This window comes from Odontesthes bonariensis, chromosome 15 (assembly GCF_027942865.1).
Source record: "Odontesthes bonariensis isolate fOdoBon6 chromosome 15, fOdoBon6.hap1, whole genome shotgun sequence".
NCBI classification, from domain to species: domain Eukaryota; kingdom Metazoa; phylum Chordata; class Actinopteri; order Atheriniformes; family Atherinopsidae; genus Odontesthes; species Odontesthes bonariensis.
Window position 1 is genome coordinate 28,242,542 of NC_134520.1, and position 22,363 is coordinate 28,264,904.

Consider the following 22,363-nt stretch of genomic DNA (forward strand, 5'->3'; position numbering starts at 1 on the left):
GGTTTGTGTAAATTAGTGTGTGGTAGTCATCCTCGGTTTCGATTTGTGTTGGATTATCAGTGGACTTAACCTTTCTTCAGTCTTCCATCTTTCAGTGAGCTCTGTATCGCTCCATCCTTTGCTCTCAGATTCAGGTAACCTTTACTCTTATGACAGTGGTGCTGAAACAGTGAAAGGCAAATATCAGTGCCGCTGAAAAAAGGATTCTCAAATCTTTTATTCCATCTCTCTTTTGCCTTTCTCTCTCTATGGATGTCTTCCTCGATCTGTCAGTCTCCACCTCTGTTTATCTTTTTCAGTCTCTCTGCTGTCAGTCTCTTCATGTGTCACATTTCTGACCTTGAGAGATTCAAACAGCAACGAAAACCCGAGGAGAGTGATGCTCTTCATTCTCGGATCAAGGGGAATCTTTCATGTGTCAAAGAATAGGGCAGAGCTTATACACAAGGGCACGCAGGTAGCACATGGAATTGCATCATATCAGTAGGATCTGTGTCTCAGTGGGATTCAGCAGGATGGGAATAAATCTAAATGGATATAGTCATTAAAAAGTTGAGGAAAAAACAGGATTTAATGGTTTTGTCACGACTCTAAGGCTACGTGCCCACGACAACGCTCTGAAAGCATAAACGCAGATGTCCGTTTTTTTCCTCCACAATTTATCTGCGTTCTCACGAGCGTCTTGGGGTGGATATCTGTCTACCCATGGGAACAGGGAAAACGTATAAAACTCGCATTTTGCCGATGTAGTATGCACGCCCCGGACGTAGGTGGCAGTAGCAACAATACCTTTGGTATTGTTATATGAGTTATATATTAATAAATATGAGAAATGCCTGTTTTGTGGCTACTTCCTCCGCGTCAGTTGGAAGAAAATGGCGAAGCGCGGCAGCAACAACGGTACGCCTTCAAACTTTGTTTGGACAGATGATGAGGTCCAGTTACTCCTGAACACGACACTGAACTACAAAGCCAGGAAGGCAGTGGATAATGTGGATTGGGAGAGTGTCCAAAATAAATATAGTGAGATATGTGAGTCGTTAATGGAGAACTACCCACTTAACGTGTGCAAAAAACGCACTTCTGCGTTTTGAACTGTTCCTACGGCGACGAGAGCTTGGATCGTTTTCAAGATCTCCACTCTGGAGGGCGTTTGCGTTTTCTCCGTTTTGAACTCCTAAAAACGCCGTCGCCGTGTGCAAGATAGGCACATCTGTCGAAATGTTCTGCGTTTCTGTCGTTACCGTTGTCGTGGGCACATAGCCTAAGAAGCACAAATGCTTGGGCCGTCTGGCTGAAACGTCTACCTGATGAGCTTCTGGTTCCCTTTTGCACTCTTTGATGTCATGCCAAAAAACTACAAATGAGCACTTGAGCAACATTGGAAGCTTTTGATTTTAGAGGGGTTTGTACTCTTTGTTAAAGCAACCCAAAACATAAAAACTGAATGTTTTCGAGTTAAATCTGTCATGTTCTGTCCATTCAATTTCTGTTGAACTCCAATGAGCTTCAAAGTTGTATTTTAAGCAATTTTACTCCTAGAATTTTACTAAAATAAAGCTTTCACAAATGCATCAGCATTTGCATCAAATTTTATTGAATAAACTCAATGATAGTGGGGTCTTTACCTCCTACAGTGTTCAGTAAATGTATCTCGTGAAGTATGTATCTCTTTAAACATTCAGTCTTTCTTAACATTTTCATTTCTAAAGACAATTTCGCCATCCGTCTCTTTTCCTTCATTCCAATCTCATCTTTTCTTCTATGCCCTTAAGACAAATAAAGGGAGGATAAAAGGTAATGCAATAACACTAAAGCCCATGAAAAGGAAAACATTATTCTCTGTGAGCCCGTATCATCTACACATCCTCAGGCCTTGTGTGAAGGCAGGTGGTGGACCCTGACTGGGACGGTTTGTGTGTGTGTGTGTGTGTGTGTGTGTGTGTGTGTGTGTGTGTGTGTCTGTTTACATGTGTTTGTTGATAGTGTATCAAGACTTTGAAAGAGGACCTTTTGCTATTCTCGAGTATTAGGTCTATAGACTACGTGTGTAACATTAACCATATGATTAAGGAATAAGAATGGCTGTAAAAAGCCATAAACAATTGGAATATGGGAATATTGTGTATAGGAATATAATGCCTACAGTAGGCTTATCACAGTTATTACAAAACTGACAGATCACAAATATTGAGCTGACTCATTTTGAGTCAGCTGAATCATTTTTGTATTTATTTACAAGTAATTTTCTACCGTATGCAAACTTTATTCTGCTACGGTTTAATAGGCTAATTGTTCATCTCGATAAATGAAGCACATGAAGCAATAAATGAAAACTTGTTTCTGAATATGTCTGCCTTCAACCTTTTTGAAAGAAGCTCAATTGTCCTGGACATGAAAGATACCGCTTTACACAGTGTGTCTGTGTAAAGCTTAGGAGATATTTTGCCATTCTTCACAGGCTATTTTTCTAAGCTGCTCTTTGCTCGCGGGGCTTGTTGCTCTCTTATCCATTCTGAAGTAAACCAACACTTGTATATAATTTTAGTAAGGGGAACACACTTGCTCAGGTCGCACTTCTCCGCTGTTTAAGCTTTAATAAATGTATGATTGTAGCTGTTTGTTTAGGATAACTGTCAAACTGGCAAAAAATGGCAAAAAATGTCCCTGCCAAGCTTCATGACACAAGGAGTCATCTATTCATTTAGTATTTGGGCTAAACTTTGTCACACCATTACTACACCTCTTACAGGGGTTACTTATATATCAGCACCATGTGCTGACATAGATAACCCTTATATCAGCACATTCCCACCTCCATATTACATCCTGCAGTCAGCGTGTGGGACCCGATCTTGCATCTGATTCAGAAAATGTCCTGAGAAGTCACAGAATCAACCATAAAGATAACCAGATAAAAGGCAGCTTTTCAATACCAGGTGGCATAAGAAACAGGTTGTGCATGTGGTCAATTTTCAAGGACAGTACAGTGGTGCAGCTTAAGCAGCTAACTGGTTCTTCTCAATTGTCTCCCATCTTTATGGGACCTGGTTTCTTCAGCATCTCTTTACCATGAGTTGCCAGAATTGTGAGCCAGGAAAACTGAAAGGAATTAATTTTCTATCATTGGTCTGTTGGGAGTTGAAGAACCTTGTGTACGGCTAAAGGTTTTTTAATTTGTTCTGTATCACAACCAGAACACAACGCAGACCAGAACAGCTGAGGGCTATTAATCTCACTAACTTTCACTGCTCCCTGAAACTGGTTCTCTTCACATACACACGTGCATCCTCTCAGCCAGACATGATGGATGTCCTCCCTTTCCTTTGCTTCTCATCATCACAGCGTGTGCAGCAAAGACAAGAGTGAGGGAAACACTTCTTACTGATCACATTTCATCTCCTGCTTTCTTCACCTTCATCCTCAGTCTTCTCTCCTCTGGCTGTTTTCTACCTTCCAGATATCTACAGTTGATGGGCTCACACATACAGACTCACATCCATCTCTATAAATACACCCATATTAGTTCTTTAGATTGCTGTAAGTCACTGTGACTGTACTCATCATGGAGTAAATTGACAATTCCTGGGTTTATCCTGCTTCTCTACTTATAAAACATCTCAATTTTCCTATAACTCTTAAGCCCCTACACTTCCCTAACTGCCCACTCTATAGTATATATTGTAAAAAATTCCAGTTTGTGATTATTACAGTAACAAGAAATCCCATGCAGCTCATTAAAAATGTGCCCATTAGGCTTTTGAATTCCAAGTGGTCCAAGTCAGATAAGGAAGTTACGATTGGATTTTAAAAGTGAAGCAAAAAGTTGTTGCACTGCTTACATAAGGCTCAGAGATGTCTCGAAATATACATCCCTGATGGGAATAGAAAAAGACTTTGAGACTGTCACCCACAAGGCAGGAGTAAGTGTTCAGTTTACAGGCCCATTTTATTGTCTGTGTCTGCAATGACTTCTGGAATTCAAAATAAGGACTTGAGCATCTTCTTTTACCAATCCAGTACAGACCCACGCAAACACTGCCAGTAAATGAATGCCAAGGCACACAATGAAAAGATTAAAAAATGATTTTGTAAATAATTATTCAGTTTTTTTTCTACAGTTTTTGTGCCCTTGTGCCATAACTTTGACTTATTTGTTTCATCCTTTGTTCTTTTTCTCTTCAAGGGGGATCTGGATTACATTTTCATACTGGAAAAACTATGGTGGTGCATATTTCAAGTGTTAAAATGCAAGACTGCGCAACAAGATTTTTCTACTTTACTTAAATGAAAAGGTGTGCAGCTGCTTGTATAAACAAACCAAGCTGAAGCTGCCATTGGTTGAACTGCTTCATTGAGTATGTTCTAATCTCTCCTTCCTCTTGTACCTCAAAGACAGTGAGGGCGAAGGGGTGTCCAAGGTGGTGATGGGAGGACAGCAGCACTTTGCGGTTGTCTCCATTCAGATCCACACTGGACAGCAGATGCAGCTTGGAGTCCACCCAATAGAGACGCCTGTTGGACAAATCTGACACGATGTAGGGGGAGAAAGAAAGAACAAAGCCAAGGGGTAGAAGAAAAAAAAAAAGGAGGAAGAGGAAAGGAAATGGAGAGAGAGAGAGAGGGAGAGACGGGTCACTCAGCAAAGAAAGGCCTAGGGTGAAAGGTATATGAATGTAATGGCCCAGTAGCTACATCATCAATCTTCTCTGACATGACGGCTGAGGCCCTGTGCCGAGAAAACACAGATGTGATTGTAATATTGCTGCTTGACTTGCTTGCTCGGGGGAAATGTATGTGCCCTTGAGCAAATTCATTAGTCTTGCTGGACCATCTTTAAAAGAACACTTTGCTGTTTTACATTTCCATTGTTCTCCAAGTATCGGTCCCCAGAACAGTTTACAGAAGGACCGCAGCATTTCTGTTCCGTTGCCATGGGCCGTGAATTGGTGTTGTGGTTAACTAACTCTGGTTAAAGTTTCCAGGCGGCATTGAATTTGACAGAAAAGAGGAATCTAAGTGTGACTTTCCTTTTTCTAAGATTGCACAAATGAAAAAGTTTAAACAACAACTCACTTTTACACATCCTTGGTTTGAAACAAAAATATATACAAATACTTTCATACAAAATTACTTATATCATCAATTTTTATAAGATTGATAGACTTAAGGCCAAAAATATTTAACAGCATGTATATGTTAATCAAGCCTCTGATTTTAAGCACTTCTTTTATGGTGACTGGTTAGTATTTTTTGATCAATGAGAGCATCTAACCTCAAGGTGATGTTAACAAAGTTGAGCGATACTGTTTAAAAGTACACATTTCTGTTTGAATAAATCCAGACAACATAAATGGGCAAAAAAAATTAAATAAAGAAGGTTTGTGGTCACACACAGGAACAAGTCAGCAGAGTAAACTACAAAGTGACAGTCACTTCACCGTTATATGGTAGAAACTGGCACACCACATTATTTTCAGTCTCCGCTCCTGATTCGGTCACCTGCTCTGAATGAAATCAATGACCAAAGAAAAATATTCCACCCCTTCTCCCAAAGGAGCAGGGCCAACTCTCTCATTTGCCTTATTGTAAAAATAATCTGTTTTCATACCGATGCTGCAACACCTCAATTCCACAGAGCGAGCAAAGCAACTGTGTGCTTCTATTTCTCCTCAGGCAAGGGCGGCCGAGAGAAATTGGCTGGTGCTGCGGAGGGAGTTGAGAGGGATGATGGGAGGTATCGACAGCAAAGAGTGTCTGGCTTATTAATTCGGAGGCCCATACTTGCTGGCTTGATTGATGAGAGCCAGACACAAACTGAGCTACAACAATAAGAGCTACTTGGGTTGCAACACCCTTAGACCGTTTCATTATTTCAGGTCTGTTTGTTTCCCTCCACTTAAGTTCTATTGTCTTTTCCTGTGTTGAATGCATTTATGAGGTGTTTTTCTTCCTCTCTAAAAGCATTTTCAGTATTGTAACTTTCTCATAAAAACACATTTCAGCACACACTCCTTCCATTTGTCATTTTGCAGTTTTCTTTCAATTTCAGCTCTGCGTGGACATGACTGTCTTACCCAGAGTAATTCCATTGGGCCACTCAATGTGTTCAGACACGAGAACTTGCCGGTCCACTCCATTCATTCCAGCTTTCTCAATTTTGGCCCGATCTCCCCAGTCTGACCAGTACATAAACCTGAAGGAAGATGTAGACGAGTTATATTTAAATGAGACCAGGTCATGGCAAGAGAAAAAAAAATTAAATGAAAGCGCTTCTTCTCAGCAGCAGTGAATAGGTTTGGATGTCCAATGTCACAATCAATTTTGGAGAGCTATCTGACTGATTCCACAATACTCTGTCACACAATGTTCTCATCCATCTCTTTTTCAATCCAATTTTCTTCATAATATTACATAGTTTGATCTCTGAAACAGGCCTCGCAGATACTGAAGGGAAGAAGACCGTGTGCAAAACAGCAGGTGCTGGAGACCATTTGAATGTGTGTGTGTCAAGCAGAAATGTGTGAAAACCTGGCTTCATTTGCATGTATTTCATGCTGGCCTAGCTTTTTAGAGTGGTGAAAAGATTCCTGTGGGAAGCTCAAGACAGCTGAGACAAAGGGAATGTGGTAGAAAAAGAAGGGAAAGAAACACATCGTATCTCTAAAGAATTGTTAAACTGCTTAATATACCAGATGGTCCTGCACTAAAAATAGCTCTGTTTTGGTGTGGTAAAATGGTTTAGGCTAACTAATGAACCAAGTTTCTTTTTTATCTATAATGACACTGTTGTTTACACGACACAAAGAATAATTATAGCCAAAGGCCTTCCACTCTACTTTAGTTTTTCTTTTTCTTCGCTCAACTCCTGTAACATCTGATGATTCGGTCATTCGTCCAAAACTCCCTCCACTCTTAAGCTCTTGGACTCACCCTTGGTGTGGATCCACTGCGATGGACCGTGGCTCACTCAGTTCAGTGGCTATTAGCACTTTTCTTTTCCTGCCATCTCCTGTGGCGACAGAGATGCTCTTATTGCCCGAGTCAGTCCAATAGATGTTTTTATGGACCCAGTCCACAGCCAGGCCTTCCGGGGACTGAAGTGAGTCGATCAGTGTCACCTGCTGCGATGAGTCACTGGCTTTGTTGATGTAAGCACTGTTGGATGGCAGAGAAAAACTCAGTAAATCATAACATTTTTCATACTTTAGGAAAAGTTTGAGTGATTGTGTATAGTGTGTGCCTTAGGTAACTCTTTTTTAAGGTGCATTTTGTGTGAGGGATACTCAAGCTTGACACCTTTATAACAATCTTAGCCCTTCACAAAACACAGCCAACCAGAGAGAATGAGTCTGTCTTTGTCCATCAGCAGCAAATAAAACAACTGGCTTCTTTCTCTTTTTCAATTTCTTGCTTTTGTCGTCTCAGTTTCTTTCATTTTCTTCCTGCTTCCACCGACTTTCTGACCATTCCTCTGTCATCACTTCCATTTTTCTCACTTTTGTTCCTCTCTCAATTCCTTTACCAGGGATACATGTTCAGATTTCATACGTAATTGTCACTTCATGGCAAATCAGCCTTGTTGAACGGCTGGGAAAAGCTATGTCTCAGTTTACAACCTGCACATGTTTGCAGTGTTGTACATGAGTTAAGTGGAGCCGTATGAATGGGAGGAGCAGCTTAGCTAAAGGAGACGGCTGACAAGGTAATTGAACCCAGAGATGAAGAGGAGATGGAAGAGACGAGAACTTAGAAGCAGATTGCGTTGTTAATAGACTGTGATACCGTTTACCACCCAGACAGCTTTATTTTTGTAGATGGTATTGTTTGAGGTTGCCACCAAGTAGATGTGATAGGTTCTTTAAGGTTTCTTTCTGGTCTCTTGTGCCCCAGCAGCAAAAACATGTCTTACAATGAGGGCTGGAGCAAAGTGGCATAAAAAAAACCTCATGGAACTGAAGATCAAAGAACTCTGGGTAAAAAATTATGTTTGATGAAATTCAGTATGAAACAAACTGCACTGTAACAGCTTTTCTTGTGTTACAACAAGTCTATAATACTGTCAGTCTACAGTAATAGAGGGTTAAATGATGACAAAGTTAACCACAAAATCAGATTTAATGAGGCAGGGACATCTCGCTAATAACATACTTTTACAAATTGTCGGTATGTTCCGATGTGTTCTTATTTTTAGTTAAAAATGCTTGTTCAAACCAGAAAGAACAAGTAGCACAAATTAACAGACACCACAAGTTCCAGAGAAGACAATAGAGACAGATGAGTCCATGGCCACTAAGCAGATTGCATCTTTAATTGGCTGTCCTGTCGTTTGCAACAGAGAACTCCATCATACAGAGAAGTTAACAAGTCATTCACACATGGCATGCTAATCACAATGAATTAGCTGGGAAAACCACATCATTCCTATAATGGTGAGTCAGTACCAACTTAAAAAAAAACTTGCTATTTATTTTTTTTTATCAAATTAATCTCAGAAAAACTTTGTTATGATGCAATTAGTATTAACACAGAAACACACTCCAGTAAGTCCACAGAATAAAGTAACTTTCAGCAATTATTAAATGTTTATGGTGAGTAAGATCATTTTAAGTTTTCTTTTTTTTTCCATGGATTTGACTTGTTAGGTACTTAACTAATTCAGAGAATAACTTGTTGACTCATGTTGGCCTGTCATAACCATCTCAGACATCTGGAGGTTCCAGCTTGACCCAAACCAAAAACACAGTCTAAGATGAGGCCCAAACAGATGTAACACTGTCTGATGAAAAGCTTTGGATTCAATTCAGACCAAATAAAAAAAATAATGACGTCTGCGTCTAGTGTGAAAAAAAAAACGTTTGAATGCTTTGGATTTTTTTTACCAATTACAGAAAGTTACAGGTTTTCACCCCAGTGAAAAGAAAAAAAATGGAAGTGATAAAAAAACAAGAAAAGAAGGAGACCAAATTTTCAATTGAAATATGGTCCAACAGGGTTATAAAGAAAGGATAAACTCCTGAAAGTGAGATCATCTTCCCTCTCAATACAGATTACATCTGTTAATAAATTATGCCAGTCCAGTACATAAATATGTATACACACACACACACACACACACACACACACACACACACACACACACACACACACACACACAGGTCCAAAGCATTAAGAGAAACTATGCATGCATGAGTTTATTTACTGCTCTGAAAATGGAGTTCATTGTGAAGAATGAGTTCATTTGTCCTTCCTCTGTCACAAGCCCTTGGGTGTAATACCAAGTTCGTGAGGGAGAATGTTTATGTGTGTATGTTCGAGCGTGTCTATGCAGATGAGTAATGATGGTGATTATTGAGGCAGTGAAATTAGAGGAAGCATATGGCTCAGCTGAGATGATAGAAAGGCCCTCCATCTACCTGCCAGCCATCAGACCCAAACCATCACACACCTACGTACAAAGCAACGGTATACCTGAAGTGTGTGTAACGATGTGTGGATATGTGTGCACGTATGTGTATGAAGGGCAAACAGCTCCACCTTTTACTATCAGACGGATGAAACAGGCCTCCAGACGTGCCTGTGTCACCACCAGAAGGTGTGACATGTTGAAGCAGAAAAGATGGATGGATAGAGGTGAATGATAATGACAGACAGGGTGAAGAGTTCAATAAGAGAGTGAGCCAAACTTCTAAGGTCCTGGCTCCGTGCAGTCCCATGCCTTGTTTCATTACCCTTGAATACACTCTGCCCTTGTGGTACACGACATTCATATGACTATCCAAAGCACAAAAAGGATCACTTCATCCATACATATATTACTGGAATATTTTGTAAAGGATCATTATTCTGTCAGTTTATCAAACAAAAAGAAAGATAAGATTAGCCAATGATTTAATAAGAACGGTCCAACAAAAGGTTTATCGACCGAGTTGTCTTTTTTACCTCGCGTCAGCAAAAAGCAAACCTGATCAGTCAATGTTTGTGCATTTGTGTGTGTACCTGTATATTTTACGGTGATATAGATCACACCAGAACATCTTGTTGATAGACACATCCACGTCCAGGGCCACAGCATTCTTCAGAGTGGGAACCACCTGCGAGTATTCACTCTTCAGGAGGTCAATACGACGGATTTCATGACGGTTGGTGAACATCAGGTATGGACTCTTTCCTGATCAGAACAGAGAACATTCATGTCATCATTTATGAGCTGAAGATTATCTTTTGTCATTTATGTGCTGCAAGACTGAACAGAGAGGCCTTGGAGCTCAGGAGGCAGGTGTTGACCCAAAAAGTCCTTCAGACCATTACTCTGATGCTAAATAGAGTGCATTTTTCATTCGCAACACTTTGTTAGTACCAGGCATTTACACCACCATCAGTCATTTAGTAGTGGTAGTTCACTTGTAAAAATACTAATACTAAAACTTTCTTATCTTGACAATTAATAATAAATGGTGCAACACAACTTAAATCTGTACGTGAAAGGTGAAGCTTCATGTGTATGCCACTGCTAAAGCCATCCATGCTGTTCCTAAGAGGGAGAACAGTTACTTCACGCCAGCATTGTTCAGTGGTTGTGCAATTTGTTATGATTTACAGTGCTGTAATGGGCTACCATGTAAATTAAATGGTTTACAAAGTTGTTCATTTGATATGAAGGAAATAAAACATTCTTGCCATTAAACAAAGATACTGACAATCTTAATGGCTTGTTGACAGGACACCATCTGCTGATGAAACCCTTCGCCAATAAATTTGAGATCCTGCTCATCAAACTATCCAACAACCAATGGGCAACTACATAATTACTTTTTATACATTTGTCTCAAATTTTTGTTTATTTGAATTCAGATGAGGACAAAGTAGCATTAAAATATCAGTTCATTCAAGAAGGAAAACATTACAAACTAGCTGAGGTCATGTTTTGTACTATCTAGGTTTGAGAACATATCTTCATTTTTAAGATGGGAGCATAAATAAATCATCAACAGAATTTTTTTTAAAAGAACACCACCTTTAACAGAATTGGTTGCCCTGCTGTCGCATGCAACGACAAACCACACTGTGCTTGTCGAATAAAGCAACACAACAAACAGATGTGACATAGTGTGCTATTTTTGGTATAGTAGTGTGTTAAAAGTGTGTTCCTGGGCAATCTTCCTCAGGTGCAAGCAGCTCCTGCTATTAGGTGGCACATCATTTCCCTTGGGCTCCTTTTTAGGCAGAATGAAGGTGAGTATGATGCAGGCTTTTGAATAATTCCCAGGCAGTTGACAAGATCCCTATTATATTTATCAACTCAAATACAAAATATCTTAAGTTTGCATACCTGCCAATATATGCAGATACTTTGGCATAATATATTTTTGCTTTCTCCAGAAACTGTATTTCAGTTAATGAATATTACTTTTGAATTTGTATCCTAATCATGTCTCCTTCATTTTTTAGCTCATGAATGTTGTTTTATCCCAGATTTCTGTCTCCTGTATGTCATAGCACTCTTCACTTCCTACTGTGAAGAAAGAACATTTAAACAAGAGAAAACTGTCAGGCAACTGTCACACTAATGCACACACGCAAACACCTACAAAGAACTGTGCCTCAGTGGGTTTCTTCAGCCTGAGTTTACCACACACTACTGCACAGGGAGAAAATATTACATTTCTACTGCTGTTTGGATGTAATCATTTTCGTCTGACAACTAAGTTTGTAACTTCCCGTGCTGAGAAGAGACAGAGATAGAATTTAAACAAGAGAGAGCCTGGCACGAGTAAATGTGATGGATGCAGGTATCCTCACGGAGGAATAAAGAATAAGAAAAATGTAATTAGAAGAAGGCAAAAAAAAAAAGACATCAACAGATCAAGTGACAGCACAGGTAAGAGTAAACGAAAGATGAAAAAAAAGTCATTACATTTTGAGGCATGAATGATGAGGACAAAGATAAAATAGATGATTCTTATTTATCTTTCATCAATCCCCCTGACTCACTATTCCAAGTCAACATCCCTTTTCCCTTATCAATGTTGTCGCAGCAATATGTCATTCTCAAGACAAAGAAAAAGGAATAAAGAAAAGTTAAAAGCTGAGTCACTGTTTTCTTCAGGCCACGCCACAAGAGATGTCATCAAAACGTGGAATATAATCTCTGCTCTGTGCTTTAGAGCAACAGTCAGTTATCTTAAGGAGAGCATGATCCTTCAGGTATATTTAATCTCTACTGCCACTTCAGGGATGCTCTGCCCTGTTAGCCAATTAAGATAAAGCTGTGAATGATAAATATGGGCTTGGTAAGGCTGTTAGGTAATGCAGGAGCATGTTGAGCAATTTCCAAAGTAAGAGGCAAATCCAACATGTTGAGAATGCTGAGACTCTTTGTGGATTGGAGCAAAAGTGCACGGAGCCACACTGAAGTATGCTGAAGTTTTTTTTTTTTTTTTTTTTTTTTTTTTTTACAGTGAATCGCTAAGCAAATAAAACATGACCTGGTTTCCGCAAGGCATAAAATTAAAGATGACACTTCTGAATATTTTAAGCCAGATTGCTTGGTAAAAAAAATCTGTCAGTTTCATGAAAAAGTGCCGTAAATATATTTTTAAGTTTTTTCACAATAATGATCTTAATGTTGAAGCCGCACTCTCTCTTTTTTTTTTTTTTTTTTAGAGATGGCATGAAGTTGCTTCCAGAATTTGTTGGTACTTAATTGTATCTATTCCTCAATCGATCACAGAATTCTTCCCACAATTCATGCAAGCATCATCAATCCATATCTTAAGAGATTACCTTTTCATAACATTCTGCAGTAAGTATTCTCCAAACATACATTTTTTCCCCAAAGTCTAATAATTTATTTGATGTTCTAATATCAATTTTCAAAATTGTACCAATTGGGAACAACCTGCTAATCTTAATCAGTTTAAAGTTAAACTTTACTCATGGGACTTTGTGGATGTTGCCATGTACTAAAACTAACACTCCCAAACACACACAAATGCCAGCTTAGAAAAGGAAACAATAGTAAACATGTTATGACTCCAACAAGGGACTTTACTTTTAATTAGTATTGCCTGTCTAACAGTTAATCTGGAGTTAATCTGGACAGCCAGAAACCACATACTGGGATTAGAAAGACCACACGTACCGTACATTAGAGGACACAGAGAGCAAGAGATTCACTCAGCTTTTAATAACTATTTAGAAATCTTTATGCACAGGCTTAACTCACAACAACAACATATCCAAATACAGCATAACATGCATGATCTTTTTACAGCCTAAACTTGTATATAATATGCAGATGATACTGTCACATCTCATCACAGAATGCAGCATTGCTCCTTGTGAGTCATTCACTGCTCACTTATCTCTGCATGGATTATGACCAGACTCTTCAACACAACTACAGTATATTTGTGTGAACAGAATGTAATGGCTTCATGTATGCTGATTTTTGTGGGTGTACATTGGAGTTTCAGTGTGCATCTGCACGTCTGCAAATGAGTTTATGGACAAATGCAGCTTCATTAAATCCACATTACCTAAGCTTCACAAAGCAGGCATCTCTCTTCTTACCACCCCATCTCTGTTTGTTCATTTGATCAAACATTAATATGAACAATAATCCTGTTACATTTCAGTCTCTTCCCCATTCTGTTTCCTTTGGCACACTGTTTGCTATATTAATAAGAAGACAGATAATCACACGATACATCTGTCCATCCATCTATTTTTCTTTCAGTCTGCTCGTCTATCCCTTTCTCTAAAGTCCTTCGGCTCTTAAAGTAACAGTAACAGAGCTTCACACAGAGAGACATCAAGCAATTAATGGTGATTTTTATGCCACTTAGCTCAGGAATAATGATATGTTTTTTGCTTTAAGCGCTCTCATTATCAGACCAGTTTACCCTATAATGACTTAACCTAAGACCATAATTACTACAAACACTCTCCCTTTTCCCACTGAAAAGTTAATTTACTGTGTAAGTCCATCAGTTAAATGTTCCATTTCAAACGTCCATGCCAGAAGTTTTCACATAATTTAATGATTACTATGAACTGTTCATTACCAGAGAGGCATCTCTAATAAAACAATAATTCTACTAATTTGTTGTTGAAGTTTAAATTTACTGTAGATTTTCTGAAATCAACACAGGGTAAAAGTTTCACTTACAATCAAAACAAAATCCATTCATCCCTTCATAAGAACTAGAATATGAAGTTTCAAAATGTCGACAACTTCCTCTTAGTTGTCCTGAGTCACTGCAGCTTCAAAGAACATTTGCAACTGTACAACAGTGGGAATTACTGGAAGCAAAGCCACTTTGCTAAAACTTGATTAAAGCAATACTATGTAACATTTCTACCTTAAAATAACAGCTTGAAAAAAATTGTGCGGCTAGAATGAGTTTTAATATTACGACTGGCCTGTCTCCTATGCCCTTCGGGGGTCTGAGTTGGAAAAACTGCGCTATGTAACTTTGCTGGAGCGGCCTGGGAGCGGCCCGGGAGCTGAGCGGAAGTACTTCGACTTGCTTTCTGGCACACCTTCCGCAAAAACAAATAGACCCGTCTCACGCTCCCTGGTACATTTGATTACTCTTACCTTCTCGGTCGACATAGCTTGCACCTTCTGACTCCTCGCCGGTTCGTCAACAAACGCGAAACGTGAAAGCGAAAGGGTGTTGTATTTACGACAGTGTAGCCTAACCGTACATTACCTCCAAGCCTGTAGGGGGAGCTCCATAATGGGCTTTTTGAGCCTTAATTGCTTTAAAGGTGTTATATATAATTATATAATTTCCACAGTTCTACACAAAATATGTAAACTGTTCGTTCAAGTTGTGTCTTTGCCATATGACAAATTTTTTCATCATAATGCCCAACCAGGCCAAGGTTAATGTATCTTTATTATCTTCAGGGGGTTGTACAGCCAGCGGGAAAAGAACTCATTCAGAAAATGTATTCACATATGACATCATGAAGGCTCACACACTGGTGGACAATATAACATAAAAACACCTAAAGACATAGAAGCCATAAAAGCTAAATAAATAGTAAGACCACTAAAGCAATCGCGTGAGAAGCTGGCTTTTTATACCAGCGGTCACCCACTTTAAAAACGCGTTCTTGTATCGATTCAACTTGTATCTTTTAGTCACAAATCTATGGCCGTGCGGAAGATAAGCGAACTCAGAGAACGGGGGAGTGGTGTGTGTTTGTGTGTGTTTGTGTGTGTCGGGGGGAGGAAGGGGGGTTGTCAAGGCTCACACCAGCAATTTTGCTGCAGGCCTTTATGATGCTGTGTAGGCTATTTGTGTTTTTCAAGGTTAGTAAGCCATACCAATGGATAGAAGAAAAAGTAAGAATGGATTCAATAAAACAACAATAAAGCATCTTCATAAAAGAGCTGTGCACATTAAAATATATGAGTTTACCATAAAAGTGCTTCCGTTGATGAGCTTTATTACATACAATGTCCACCTGATGTTCGAATGGTAGCTTGCTGTTGATGGCCATTCCGAGATATTTGTACTGATGTACAACTTTAACAGCTTCACCTGTTAGAGAGAGAGTGTTTTTTTGCCCCCTAAAATCAATAATCATCTCCTTAGTTTTTTAATGACCTCCTTAGTTTTAAGAAGACTGACAGAAACTTATTGATCCAAAAAAAACAGCTTTAAGCCTGTTGTATTTCTTTGACACAGTATTAATTTCACCACCTTGTTTTTGAAGATAGATGGTGTATATTCTGCCCGGACTTTAAAGAAACCATTAAAAACTCAATTTTGACATTACAGTTATGTCCATGATGAGTGTTTGTAAGCTTTTGCTAAGAACATGTATATACTGTATAAAGGAAAACGTAGGGGTTAACAGTGTGAGAACATAAGGTTATTTTTCCTGCAGAAACATGATGCATAATATCAGCACATCTTGATAATGCTCTATTTATAGTAGGTTGTAGAAGACAATACCCTTGTAGCAAGCTTTTTTTTTTTAAATAGTCATTGTTACACAATGTTACATGTACAATGTCTATAAATATTATATGCAGCTGCCAACACTGCAATCAGTAAAGCCTCTTAGATGAAGAGACTGATTAAAAAGACCCAGAGACAGTTCTGTGTGCAACTAACTTGATACAGTACTGTTGCATCTTCAGCTTGTGGAAAGGCAATATCCATTTTCAGGAACAATCGTACCCAGTGCATCTTGGGGTATAGGATTTTTTTTATTTTTTTATTCATAATATTGCTCTCGCTGGCAGTCTGACAGACCCAGCCTGTGTCCTGTAGTGGGTGCAGGCCCCTTTCTCACACAACATCCTTCTGCTGATGCTCCTGGGAGAGCAGAGGCGGCTGGCTGCAAACTTTTCATTAGTGAGTACTGCAGAGAAAGATGGCAAATATTTATCTTTTCCCAGATTACAGAGCAGGCCTTGCATACCAAGCAAGCCTCTCCTTTTACCAAGTCCCCCTGTGTGAGAATAGTGTAGGATGTCATTTGGTAGTTCAGGGTATTGCAATGGATGAATAACTGGTGTTTATACACGACTGGGTCTCAGTGTTTGATTTCTCCTAAGTACATGTGTGCCCACGAATGCATTTTGGTGAGAATGTCAATCTATGACAGTGCTCGTCTTCACCTGTGGAAAAGCATGCAAGCATGTATATGTGTGACAAGTGGCTTACCCACAGCTTTGCAGGTCTTAGAGGCAGGGTCCATCTCATAACCTTCGTAGCACTCACACTTATAATCTCCTTTATAGTTGATGCAGATCTGACTGCAGGCATCTGGATTTTCACATTCATCTATGTCTATGGAGAGAAATAAAAAAGGACCAAAAAGGGTTTAACTACTGATCAACGAACATAATGATTAGTGAAATAAGAACATCTACTTTCAGTTTCCATTGTGTTATCAATCATTACATTATGAATCTAAAAAAGGGAAATCTATTTGAGAAAGCATAATTTACTGTGAATGTGAAAGTTGTTCCCAAAACACAAATTTTATGATCACTGTGTAACATGCAGGAGAGGGAGATTTGGTCACAAAGGGAGACAATGGACAATCTGCACATTTCTCATCTATTACAAGGCAGCAACGCCTCCCTTTCGATCTGGCTTATTTCTCTCCGATGGAGAAAAATTAAGCAGACGCATCTCTTGTTGCACATTAATCCTGCTGACGTAAGGGATTGAGCAATTTGGTCCATCCTCTCTCCTGTATGTCAATCTCACGCTTCTCCTCAGAGTGATTACTGCACTGAGTGGATCATCTTGAAAGTTGAAAGAAAATGGACTTTTACTTCCATGTTTGATACATTGAAACTGGTGTGTTTATTTTCTGTGCAGGTACTCTCACCTACAACATCCTGTTTTTTTTTTGGAGTGGTTATTGTTTACAAATGAACTTGTTCAAGTCATGTTGGGAAAATTATTTTATTTTCTAATCATCCATATGATTAGAACCATGTTGAAGTGAATGGAGTAGCAAAACCATCCTTGCTTTTGTGTGTTAGAAATTATTCAAAATAATAATATATATATACATATGTAAATAAATCACAAAATAAAAATAATCTATATAAACGTGCTGCTTCCCTATGAAAGAAAGAAACTTGTTTATGGTTTCTGTCTCCACCAAATCTAATTTGTTCAATAGACATTTCTTCAACTATAGGAACCATAAACAAATGGTTCATTTGATACATTTAAGAGTGTGAATTTAAAGTGTGGCATTATTCAGAGGTATCAAAGCTATTATTTGGTAAATATACAAACACTTCAGCTACAGAGTGTTTCTACATATACCAATAACAGGTGAAGCTCGACAGTGAATTTATTTCAGAATATATGAAAATGTAGAAAAGAGATAAAACATAAGGACAAGTTAAAGAGGAGCTGAACTACACATTTTGGACCTGTAAACCTCATTATGACATTTCTCATGACAACATACTGTGGCTATTGATCTTGAATAAGAATCAGATACAAAATACAAAATATAGCTAGTTTTGTACTCCCATTCTTTGGATTAAGCCGATGTATACTCAACTGAGATTGAAAGAATATAATGTCAAACTGTTCCTTTGACAATACTGGGGCCAATGTTAATATATCTACTGAAGTTTAGTCCTCTGACACCGATACAGAATTAGGCCTATTCGGGCTGGGACACCTGGAACCATGTTGAGAATTCCAATATTTCAATTTTAACGTTTTTAATTACAGGTGAAAGTGTCACATACTACATGTTAGGAAGGATGGGCAACCCAGCACATTGATGATAAATCTTTGATCACAATGATGCAGCAAAAACTGGGGTGGAAAACATGCAGGTTAACATTAGGACTCCTGAACAGAACTACAATAGTCAAAGCTATATTGGATTAAAAAAAAAGGAGCACCATTGAGCTCAAAAAGATAGGTGAAGTTCTGCTGGTCCAGTCCAGACAAAATGACACAGTAAATCACAGTCATCTCTTATTTTACCAGCAGCTTTGTTCGACTTTTTTTCTTTACCTCCACAGGTCTTTTTGTCCAGGAGTTTGTATCCAGAGGGACAGTCACACTCATAACCGATTCTCCGGTCCCTGCAGATGTGGGAGCAGCCACCATTGTTATCTGCACACTCATTTAGACCTGGAGGAAAGGAGCAGCAGGAAGACGCACAGAGGAAGAGACAGAGATGTTAGCAGAGAAATTGGGGCAAGTAAAGAAGAGCTAAATATTGATGGAAAAACTCCAGTGGGTTTTTGGACAGAATAACTCACACAATGCACCACACAATGAAAGAGTTGGAAGGACAGACAAAATAACACAGGTGGTGTTTGTGCCAGTACTTTTGCCCTGTTAAGGGTGTCTGTACACATAAAAAATTTCACTTAAGAAAGAAAAAAAAGACAGTTAGCTTAAAAGCCGTCCAATAAGTAAGATGTGTATTACATTTCTGTGTGTGTTTATGGCACACAGAAACAGTGTTAACCAAAAGCTCTGGGAACTGATCCATTCTCCTAAAGGGATTTTGGCCTGTACCAAGTGCCACTCCACTATAAAGCCCCTTGTTACACAAGCACATCTTCTCCTTCATCCTCTCATCTCATTTCCCTCCCCTTTTTTTGTTTTTGGTAGAAGAACATATCCTTTTCTGCCTTTTTGTGTCATTCCTTTGTCTTTCAATTACCCTCCAGGGAGCTGAGAGAGATGGCCGCAGAGAACTAAAGCTGGTACTTCATTACCGATTTACATTAAAGATTTAAGCTTCACGGCTACAGGTACAGCTATGAGACAGATACGAACAGGGAGAGAGATGAAAGTAAGGACTGAAAAGACTACAATTAAAGCTGTAAATTGTAGTAGAACCACTGTGTTTTATAAGAAGGGACATCAACTATGTGTCAGTCTCATCAAACGTATGTGGATACGCTGTTTAAATCTGTGCGAGTCATTCCATTTATTTCCTAGATCATGTCATGGGTTTTCATGAGTAAAAATAACAAAATAAAATAATTACCTAATGGGATCTGGCCAAATCATAATACTCAAGTCCAACAATTTTTATTTTTTTCTGTATTTAAGTTTATTATGGTTAAAACAATTCTCACATGAGGGGACGAGAGTGTAGCCTGGCTGCTCGGACAAAAGGCGGGGTACGCCCTGGACGTGTTGCCAGTCCATCACAGCGACAACACTGTGAGAAACGAGGCAAACAACCATGCACGCCCACACTTACTCCTAGGGTCAATTTACAGTCACCAATTAACCTAAAAATGATTTTGGAAAGTGGGAGGAAGACAGAGTACCCGGAGAGAACCCACTCTCATTACTTCATAACATTTTCAATTACATACTGATTTATATCATTATCATAAATCGGTACATAGGTGGAGTACCTGGAGAAAACCCACACATTCACATACAAACTCCGCAAAACAGGTCAGAGCTAAGTTTTAAACCAAGGAACCTTCCAGCTGTGAGGTGATAGTGTTAACCACCACACCAGCATGCAGCCCGATGTTGATTCAGTGTAGTAGTAACATAGCTTAATCTTATGGAGGAGTTATTCTGTGTAGCTTAAGAACTGACTGACACATGTATTGAATACAGCTGAGAGCAGAAAAAACAACATTTTCTGTCTATTTTCATTGTGTTTTCCCAAAGACAATTATTTGGATTTCCTTGAAAGTTTTCTTGGATGGGAAAAATCCTGATATTAATTGCAGATATATTAACAGTTTTCTGCATCATCATCATCTTTTACTAGTAGCATAAAAAAATAGGCATTTGCTGCATTGTCTTATAATGTATGATCTGCTAATGCTATCTGCCATGGAAATTGGGGATGTAAGCAATTTCCCTTTATGCACAAATAATAAACCAGTTCTGCACAGAATCAAGAGTTAGTTACAGGAAAGTAAATAGATAATTTAAGAATTTGCCCTCAAGTAAAAGATGCAGCAACTACAATTTAATTGCAAATTAGCATTAGGTTTTCAGTGATAATCAGTACAAACTCAAAGTCAGTCCTGTGAAAGATATGTGACTGGTGAGATTGCTGAGTAATTGCACAAATTATAGGATTTAGCTCAGAGGTACACTTTGAAAAAAAATCATAATTATAAATAGTTGTAGCTGAGCTTTGGGGTTTTGCAACGCCCTATAACCTCGATAGCAGTTTTCTCACCATGTTGTCTTTTAATGGAAAACTCCATGCCATGAACTGGGAGTACAAGGTAAGTGGGTTAGGGAGGACTCATACTCTTATGTCACTGTAAATTACAGACAGTGATATAATAGACAACAGTGTGGTCCCAGTGTGTTGACACTAAGGGCACAATCCTTTATAGTTTAAAAAAAAAAAAGACACAGAAATCTCTTAAATGAACTGGAATGTTGACTGCAAGTCAGGGAGTGATGTTTACCCCAAATCTAATGTTTTTGGAATTAAATTGGTAATAATATATATATATTCTTTTATTTCAGAAGTAAAATGTGGAATCTCTTTTACAGGAGTTTTCTGGCCACATGATTTACATACAACATAGTGCAAAGAGAAAGTTTGAGACAAAAGATAACATTTCAGAATAGGTCATCATCAGCCAATGCAGGTTTAATCGGGGAGATTATAGTCAGCCATAACATTTGCAGCCAAATGTTCCTGCTTCTAAATTGTTAACAGTTTCTTTGGATGGATTTAATGAAATCAGCTCCCTCGGATTTAGCTGTTTCTTCAACTGATTCCAAGCAGCGTACTTAAATGCCCTTATTACCAATTCAGTATGAGCTTTAGGGCTGATTAGAAGGAATAGGCTTTGGGAGCACAGACAATAATTTCTACTATTATTCATTTGCTTTATATGTATTAGATTGTGAAAGATACAAAAATACATAGATAAGCTGAAAACAGCTTTCCAATTGAAGTATTATAGTGTTTATAGCAGATGCTAATTTGCAACACTTGTTGTCTCTATCCAACTGAGTGATGCTTGTCAGGACGCTGTCAGGACCATTGTTTGAGTCTACAGGAAGACAAATCTGACAAATCTGGAGCATAAAATGTGCAAAAATGAGTAACAGCATTCAGGTTTGTGATAAACTTCAGTACTATGTTTTTTTTTTAACCATTTTCCTTGCTTTTCAGTTTTCCAAGATGTAAATAATAGTATTTTACAGTATATGTAGCTACACCAAAGAGAAGCTGCATGTTTTCCTTTGAGCATAAAATATTATATTTAACATTAATGATATGGTTGCTGGGCAGTCTAATTACAGTACATGTCCATCTCCTTGTAGATCAAAGATAACTGAAAGGGCAGCATGCTCACATATAATTTTATACCCACATAAATGGTAAGACCCCTCCTCCTCCTAGTTTCTTTGTGTAACCTCACACATTTCATCTTACACATGCTCTTGACTGGACTCTTATTGACATGAAACAAGTAACCTGAATTGCAATTACATGAGGTCAATTCACTGGAGAGTTTTTTTAATAAGTGTGGTTTTCTCAGCTGCTTTTCTCTGTTTGCATAGCATCAAATGTGAAAGTGTGACTGAAGATCACAAAGAGGTAATTAGCAACAGAGGGTGTGTGGTTAATCTCTGTGGCTCCTTATGGGTAATGTAGTGCAGTCACGTTTTCCTGATCGGAGTAGAGGGCAGAGTCGATCGGCTCTTTGATCATAACAAGACAGTTGAGAAATGTCCTGCTTTACCCTGCCTTGATCAAATGAATCTCCCTTTGCCAAGAAAAGCGATCAGCCACATTTGAACTAATTCATGATGTTATTAAGTATGTAAGTAACCCTAACCCCGAGGAATATTTACATCCATCCATCTATCTATCTATCTATCTA

General features: G+C 38.6%; 1 protein-coding gene across 4 annotated transcripts in view; it reads right to left on the bottom strand.

The window, feature by feature from the left end:
- The window catches only part of lrp8 (low density lipoprotein receptor-related protein 8, apolipoprotein e receptor), a 153,363-nt gene that overhangs the window by 16,257 nt on the left and 114,743 nt on the right, over positions 1-22,363 (bottom strand). For all 4 annotated transcript variants that reach the window (XM_075485847.1, XM_075485845.1, XM_075485846.1 and 1 more), the window contains exons 8-13: positions 18,531-18,650; positions 16,695-16,820; positions 10,000-10,171; positions 6,934-7,158; positions 6,078-6,196; positions 4,389-4,528 (exon numbers count right to left, since the gene is read on the bottom strand). In XM_075485847.1, coding sequence (XP_075341962.1) covers positions 4,389-4,528; positions 6,078-6,196; positions 6,934-7,158; positions 10,000-10,171; positions 16,695-16,820; positions 18,531-18,650 — 902 coding nt within the window. The remainder of the gene's footprint in view (positions 1-4,388; positions 4,529-6,077; positions 6,197-6,933; positions 7,159-9,999; positions 10,172-16,694; positions 16,821-18,530; positions 18,651-22,363) is intronic.